At 39.7% G+C, this 8,061-nt stretch overlaps 1 protein-coding gene across 1 annotated transcript in view; it reads left to right on the plus strand.

Annotated features, from left to right (window-relative positions):
- Positions 1-8,061, plus strand: part of ppm1e (protein phosphatase, Mg2+/Mn2+ dependent, 1E) — a 55,189-nt gene that overhangs the window by 34,480 nt on the left and 12,648 nt on the right. Inside the window, exons 3-5 of the mRNA XM_008401975.2 lie at positions 5,093-5,214; positions 6,511-6,710; positions 7,482-7,670. Of these exons, the coding sequence (XP_008400197.1) occupies positions 5,093-5,214; positions 6,511-6,710; positions 7,482-7,670 (511 nt within the window). The remainder of the gene's footprint in view (positions 1-5,092; positions 5,215-6,510; positions 6,711-7,481; positions 7,671-8,061) is intronic.

The following is an 8,061-nucleotide window of genomic DNA, read 5'->3' on the forward strand; positions in this document are numbered from 1 at the left end:
GGTTCTGCATCCAGAACCAGAACCAAACAGCTGCTGGTTCTGGTTCTGGTTCTGCATCCAGAACCAGAACCAAACAGCTGCTGGTTCTGGTTCTGCATCCAGAACCAGAACCAAACAGCTTTCAGCTTCTATGCACCACAGATCTGGAACAAACTTCCAGAAAACTGCAGAGCAGCTGAAACCCTGAGTTCCCAGAATGAACCGTTAGCTTGGAGCTAATTAGATTCATAATGAATGAAATATTGATAAATCCYTTTATAATTGGACACATAAAGGGGCGGAGCTGCCACTGACAGAAAACCTTCCCTCTCCTGTCGCCGCCCTGCTGGCGATGATGAATTCTGCAAACAATTTTGGCAAATCAGACATTAAGAACATGAAATTATTTTTTCCTACGATATTAATGCATCACACTGTCCTGCCGTTCTGACTGGAGCAGCTCTGCTATGTTACTGAATGTTTTATATATTCTTATTATGCTACTGCAGTCTTATGTTACAAAGTTTTGCTATAATTATTTCTGACTAAATATGAAAGTTTCATGTTTCTCAGTGAAGCCGACACACAAACAGTTTTCAGTTTTTCTTCACTGGTTTTATTTTCCTTTAGCTGCTGGAATTTAATAGGTTCAATAAAACGATAAAAACTGCAYTAATTCCCTGGCAGAAACCAAACTTTATACATTTATTTTTCAGTTTTAATTTAAACCACATTTAATAGAAATTGGATAATTGAATATTTGCACCAGCAGAGCCTGTTGAATGTCCGTCTGGCCTTTTTCTGTCAATTATTGGTTTATTTCAAATTAAAATACACTTTATTGATCCCAAAACAAAACTAAATAATTGTCAGTCAGTATTAATATTAGCAGAATAAAGAKAGAATAAAAAGAAATGTAAAAGATAACAGACATCTTATCCAAGAAGTTGGACCTGGACCGGCGCCGACCCGCTCAGAGGAAAATGTGGATTATGAGATTCAAACTGTTAGAAGTGATTATGGATTTACTGAAAAGTTTGAACTTTCCTCGTCAGAATTACAGCTTCAATTGGAGTTGCTGCTGTTTTTCCGCCTGAGAATTTTGAAAATGTATTTGAGAAGAACGAGAAGCGACCATAACTCTAGAAATATGCTCAGTTTGTTGCAGGTCACATCTAAAAAAAATATTAATAAATAATATTTTTCTACATATCTAATTTCCTTGAATATGAACCCATAACAGTTTGATGAAATGTATTGATTGATTGATTGATTGGTGAACGTGTTGCAGCGGTTGGAGAGGATTCTGATGCAGATGATACTTGACCCACATTTACAGTAATATGTCATTAAAACAAAGCCCAATATTGAGAAACCTTTAGTGAACATTAGATGATCAGTTTTCTGTTAGTATTGAATCTGCTGAGGTGAAAACTGAGTTCTGCTTCATTTGTTGATAAAATGATGAAACTGCAACAGCAAATGGGGTTTTGATGATTTTACTAAAAGTTTGAGGATCATGAATAATAACAGCTGCAATAAGGTGCAGAAAGTACATCACTAATAATCGGCTCATTGGCCCTGGAGGTCGGCACCAGCAGGTGTAAGATGTAAGAAAATGGATGGATGGATATTATTTCTGTCAGTTTATTTGTAGTTGCTGTAGTTTCCATGGAAATACGAACATTTCCTACTTCAGGGTTAAACTTTTTCAAACGCTGTAATGTGTTGACAGAAAGATTGATTAGCTGCTAGCTTCAAATTTAGCATCTCTTAGTTTAACTTTGAGTAGCTGTTTGTCAGTGTTGTAGTACTCGAGATCGGTCTCGGTCTCGAGACCATTTTTTGATGGTCTCGGTCGCTGAGGATTCTGCATTTTATTTCAAGACCGCAACTGTCAAAATGTCACTAATACTGTCCAGTTTATTTGTTAACATCTTTGTTTTCAGTGGATGCAAAACGCACCGATTAAAATCCAACCAATCACGTGACTTGCCAATTATGTGTTTATGTTACTCCCCTCCCTCCTCCCCACCTTTCACTCGCACGCGGCGCTCCAGACATGCGCAGTGGTTTCCTCTCAGCGGCAGAAGATGTTTGTCTAATAGACAGTAATAGAATAAAGCTGCATAAATCATTAGAAACCCGATGGCCACAGTTAACTCAGCAGCGCTTCGCTTTCACAGACGGTGGGGACAACGTCTAACTTTTTTCGTCACTTAGAAAAGCAGCTTAAAGAAGATAAGCTCTGTTGACGTGATGTTAGCAAAGCTAGCTGTATAGAGACACATAAGCATTGTGATGAAAAAAGTCACTCACTGCCTGAATTATTGTGTGGAGGTGTTGACTGACTTGTCATATATATGGGACAACACAGTGTCCAAAAGTCTGCAATATAGTGACGTGACGTTCAGAAACAGTCGGTTCTTCTGCTCGGCTCTTTACTTATTAGCACTGGAGTGTCACTGAGAGCCTATCAGATTACCACACGCTGTCAGAATAGCACACATGCAGTGAGAACCATGCCTGCGCATTAAGAAGTCCGACCGTCAGAGGAGTTGTCAGCTCAGCATACGCAACAAGTTATGACAAAAATATGTCATTAAATTGTTTTCAATGATAACTATAGATATACATGCATTGTCGTGGTTTCAAAGTGTATTTAAAGCAGGTCTGGCTGCAGCTGCAGTCAACTACAACACACGCCCGTGTAAAACTCAATATCCCACTTAACCTCTAAGTCAGGATGCCATACAACTGTTAATAAAGTGTATGATGATCTACGTCATGATTCTATGTTGCTAATTGAATAAAATTATATGGTAATGACGTGTCTGACAAATATAGCCGTGAGTTTGTGCTAAGCGTATGACAATCTGATAGCGTATGCTGACCTGACAGGACACTCTTCTTTGTTCTTGTAATGCTCTGCGTACACTGCAGTATCTATCATTATTTTTATTTAATCATGTACATTGATATTTTTTAATCAAATAAATAAATAAAAAGAACAAAAGAGCACAGAGAGCATGCACATTCCTCTTTCGTTCAAAGTGTCAGCTGTAACGTCTGCCATGGTCTCAGACTACCTGGCTTCATGTAGCGGGAGAGAGAGTGAAAACAGTCACGGTGAGCACCTTGTGCTTGGTTACTTCTTTATTGCTCCTTGGTCAGTGGTCATAGTTGAGCGTCAGGGCTTTGCCTCAATTGCTATGTTTAATGGTGCAGACAGTGGTGGTTTCTGACATGAGCAATATGGGCAAATGCCCAGGGCGTTATCTTTTTAGGGATGGCTTGAGACCATCACRGATTGTAGCACAGAGATGGAAGCACTTCATTTTAATATTGGTAACATTTATTAAGTATTTAATATCAAGGTGTTTTTATGGGAACATGGATCTTTCATGGATCTTTCAGATATATTTGAGAAGCAATTTCAACCATATTTCACATTTTATCGTATCATGTAGAGCGGCGCTGGTCTTGGTCTYGGGTTAGGTGGTCTTGACCACAACACTGCTGTGTGTTTGACTTCAAATTATTACATAAGAGTAGTTGTCTTGCAATTGAGTCACTGTTAGCTTAATTCTGAGTTGATGTTCGCTGAACTTTGTGTTTTTGTTAGCATAGCTTGTCTAAAAACATTTAATTTCACTCTGAGCGAATGTTGGCTTCACTCAGTAGTTTATATCTTCATTTCAAATAGCTGTTAGCTTCAGTCTGAGTCATACATAAAAAWTTTTATCACATGCTTCAAAATACAATCAATCTGATGGCTATCAGCGTCAGGTACGTAGTAAATGCTCTCGACTACTCCACTCAAGATACTAATAAGCAAGTATATATTTATGCCAACGTTTACGTCTTATTTAAAAGCGTCTGCGTATTTTAAAGATCCCAGCATTATGGATGAAATGAGCTCATTCGGTTGCCTCTGTTGGCAGAAACAGGCCTGAGTTCTTTACAGATGTTGAGGCTTAGCGCTGTGAGTTTTTATTGATGAAACTCGTGATGCATGAGCCACTGAGCGCCTTCACACTGGATGCAGCAGAATTGCAAAGTGTTGTGCTCAGAAAAACCTGGTTCATTTATTATTTGGAAATTAAATGCAATGCAGCCTTTGAGGATTCTGCTGGCCTGCTAGGTTCCAATTAATATGAACCAGAACGACCTGAAGAGGAAGTGCTAATTAAAGGCGTGATGGTAGGTTTCCTGTTGAGGGCAAAGTGGCTTATTCCCACTCGGAGGCCGTTAATCTACCAACATTTGCCTTCAGAGTGAGTCTGCTGCCAGAAATGTTGCATTTGCTTTGAAACATCTGGTTCCTCTCCATGCCTGTCCAGTCTTTGTGACAGCAACATTTCCAAGCAACTGAATTTGTCGTGGCAATCTGCCCAGGGTGTTCCCCGCCCCTCACCAAACAGACCAGCCCCGCAGTCCTGCAAAGACGAGTCGGTTCAGGCAGTTATTGGACAGAGGAATTCATTGGACTTTATTGTAAGTGAAATAAATGTGTAGATTTCCTTCAGGCATCAACACGATGCAGCAATAGGTGGAGGAGGGGCAGCTCTGTGTAAAAAAGATTCCAGGAAAATGTTCTCTAGCATCTTATTAAGAGGGCTTTAGACCAAGACATGTTGGAAAGTATGTGAGGTTTTGATAATCTTGTGTTTGGAACTGGAACCAGCTGATATTAAAGTAGTTTCATGTTTTTGTCTATTTACATTTTTTTTAGTTTTGTTGGAGTGTAAATATTAATGTCCAAAATAAACCGATGGCATCTGGTAACAAGCACCGAGTTTATGAGCTGAACCCAGCAGCTCAAGGAAACCGAAGTTTGCAGTTTTACTGTTGCTATAGCAACAAGGCGACACCAACTTTTTTCCACAGTTTTAACCATTTTTATGAGTTGAAGGACTTCAGATCTGATGCGGTTTATCTGCCTGGTTTTAGGCAGCAGCAGCTGGAGAACATCGATTTGTCCAGTTATTGACCAGTCATCGACTAGACGAGCTGATGATTATTTAACTAATCAATTAGTGTGATTAATAGTTTCAGCCTAGATTCAAGGTAAATATATACATTGATTGATTGCTGACCTGTCTCTCCACAGTAACTGCCCCTGCTCGCTGGCGGCCGCTCTGGCCCGCGCCACCGCAGACAGCCTGCTCCAGTCCGATCTGTCCATCCAGAACCTCAACAAGGCCGTGGAAGACGGCGCCGATCCGTTGCCACGTGAGTCGCCGGGGAATCGCTCTCTCAAACAAATTAGGGCTGCCTCTCAGTTCGTCCCTCACACTCGGCCACAAACCTCCAGAGCCGCGTCCCACTTCTCCTCTATGGGTGCAGTAAGTGGGATTTGACCACTAGAGGGCGATAGGAGGCTCAGTCACAGCGGACGGCAAACGGCTTCCCTAGTTTATGGTTTAGATCAGCGAATATTTTACTCACATGTCATTCAAAATTCAACAGCTGTAATCCGTAACCTTCAAAATGAAAAAACAAACTATTATGCAATGCTAACATTTTGCAGTTTTGGTTCTTTGTTCTCTCTTTAGTCGCAAACACTTAAAAATAAATGTTGCTTCATTCCAAACAGAAACTTCAGTGTGTCATTCAGATTTAATGCAAAAAACCAACAGAAAATAATAAAAAAATTATATGTGGATGTTGAGTATAAATCTGAAACTCATGACGTATTTATTTTTCTACACCCCCTTTACTCTGATGAATCAAAATCACATTTTATTGATTAATCCAATTTTCTGTTTGAAGATTTAATTTGTGGAAAATTTAGATTTTTTTTTCATAGTTCAGAGTCACATCTGGTTTACGGCTTCTATTTATTTTGACTTTGAATTCAGGTTATATTGAATATTTATTGGTTAATTTAGATGTTTATGTAGGTTCAAACAGTTCCAACTCAATTATTTTTCCGTTTTATTCCTGCTGATGAAAAGGAGTCGAGCCTTTGTCTGAAAGCAAAGCCAAAACGTTTTAAGATGCTTGAAGATCCAACAAACGGGTCAAAAGTGTTTTTGCTGTAAAGCCTGGAGTCTTCAGACTGATAAATTATTGTGCACAGTCTCCATTTTTGCTAAATTGATTATTTTAGAGAAATTACATCTGTTCAAAATGCAATTATYGGCACCTCTGGAGCAAATGCCTCAAACTAAACAGCTTCTATGGAGACCCAAAGATGCCAAAAAGCAACAACTGTCAATGTTCTCTTTACCTCCTCCTGCTTTTCAGATACATTTGGAAACTCGTYCTGCTTCGTTCATCACAGCTCCACTCGTTTTAAACTTCTCCAGTCTAACGGCAGATAAAATACACAAAATAAAATACTAAAACCAGAATGTAGAATTAATACTTTATAAAATAACTGAACAGCATATTCACACTCTTTGTTTAAAGAGTTTTAAGAAGAGTTTTAAATTTGCTCATGGGGATAAAATCTTATGTGTTTTTTTAATGTCTTTGCAAGTCAGGAGCAAAGGCTCTTCCTGACTGCTGCTGCTTTGGTTGCAGAGATGGAGTCGGTGAAGATGGCGCGGTTGGTGTTTAACAGACTGTTTGAGATTTGCTGCCTGTGGCAGAAGGAGCTGCCGTTCCGCCGCCGCCCGCAGCCGTACTAYGAAACGTCCATCCACGCCATCAAGAACATGAGGCGCAAGATGGAGGATAAGCACATCATCATCCCCGACTTCAACACCCTCTTCAACATTCAGGTAAAATTTATTTATGCAATTTCTTAATCATTTTCAGAGGGTTAGGGTTGGAAAACCCCAGATATTTATTTATCAGATGTTATAAGTTGCTAAAAAGTTACTTGTTAGTCTTGTCTGGATTCATCTGTGCTGAGATATTTGCACCAAATCTAGAGAAACATGGTTAGTAAAACATAAATAAATATAAAAACCACAAACTGATCAGAGCAAAAACAAAATGAGAACAAAAGAAATTCTCTGAACAATTTTTTCCCCCAAATCTTAACAGTTTTACAGAAAGTAGCCAAGACATTTTTAATAAACAATAAATTAATCATTCATGCATTCAGGTTAATCCATCTTGATTTTCCCGCCAACAGATTTGTTTGTTTTTCACTTGGATTTTAAAAGGAAAATTAAATAACTGATCTTGTGTTTTTCCATCACCCTGGAGCTCCACATTTAGATTTCCTAACTGCAAATGTAAATATTCACCAAACATGCAGATATTTGTTTGCACGATGTGAAAAAGACACAATATGGAATCAGGTGTTGATCTGAGCAGCACTTTAGCAAAGCCAGTCGCTCTGTGTAGCATTTCTATAGAGCCGCAGCTCTATAGAAATGCTACATTTTAACCACCAGGAGTCTTTAGAGGCTATTTTAAGATCAGTGTAGGCGCCGCGGTATTAAAGCTGTAGGTCAGCATGGCGTCTTCCTCTGCTGCTGCTTTTCCCACAGTGAGAAACTTATTGAATGAATGTCGAAGCTTTTCTCTGCTCTGCCTCCCAGGATCAGGAGGAGCAGGCGTTCTTTGCTGTGTTTGACGGACACGGCGGCGTTGATGCAGCTATTTATGCTGCCAACCACCTTCATGTCAACCTGTTCCACCAGGAATCCTTCAGCCAGGATCCCAACGACGCTCTGTGCCGAGCCTTCAAGCTGACGGACGAGCGCTTCGTGAAGAAAGCTTCACGAGAGGTACCTTGACCTTTAACCTTTACCCCCACCCTGACCTTTAACCCCGACCCGTCCTCCATCAGAAACCCGTCTGCTTTTACGTTTTTGTTTTTTACAGCTCTTGTTGTCTCGTCTGCAACTAACGATTGTTTTTGTAATCGATTATTCTGACAATTAATCGGATAAAAATTTGGCACATTCTGCAGATTTTTCATTCCAATGTTTTTCTTCAATATTAGAAATACATTAAAAGATGCAAATAAATTTTAATTTTTTTGTGAGAAAATTAACATTTTATTGCATAAATGCAATGACTGCTTTCCTTCGCTGAACCATCCATCCATTTTCTTCCGCTTATCCGGGGTCGGGTCGCGGGGGCAGCAGCTTCAGAAGGGAGGCCCAGACTTCCCTC

The sequence above is a fragment of the Poecilia reticulata genome, unplaced genomic scaffold (genome assembly GCF_000633615.1).
Source record: "Poecilia reticulata strain Guanapo unplaced genomic scaffold, Guppy_female_1.0+MT scaffold_155, whole genome shotgun sequence".
Taxonomy (NCBI): domain Eukaryota; kingdom Metazoa; phylum Chordata; class Actinopteri; order Cyprinodontiformes; family Poeciliidae; genus Poecilia; species Poecilia reticulata.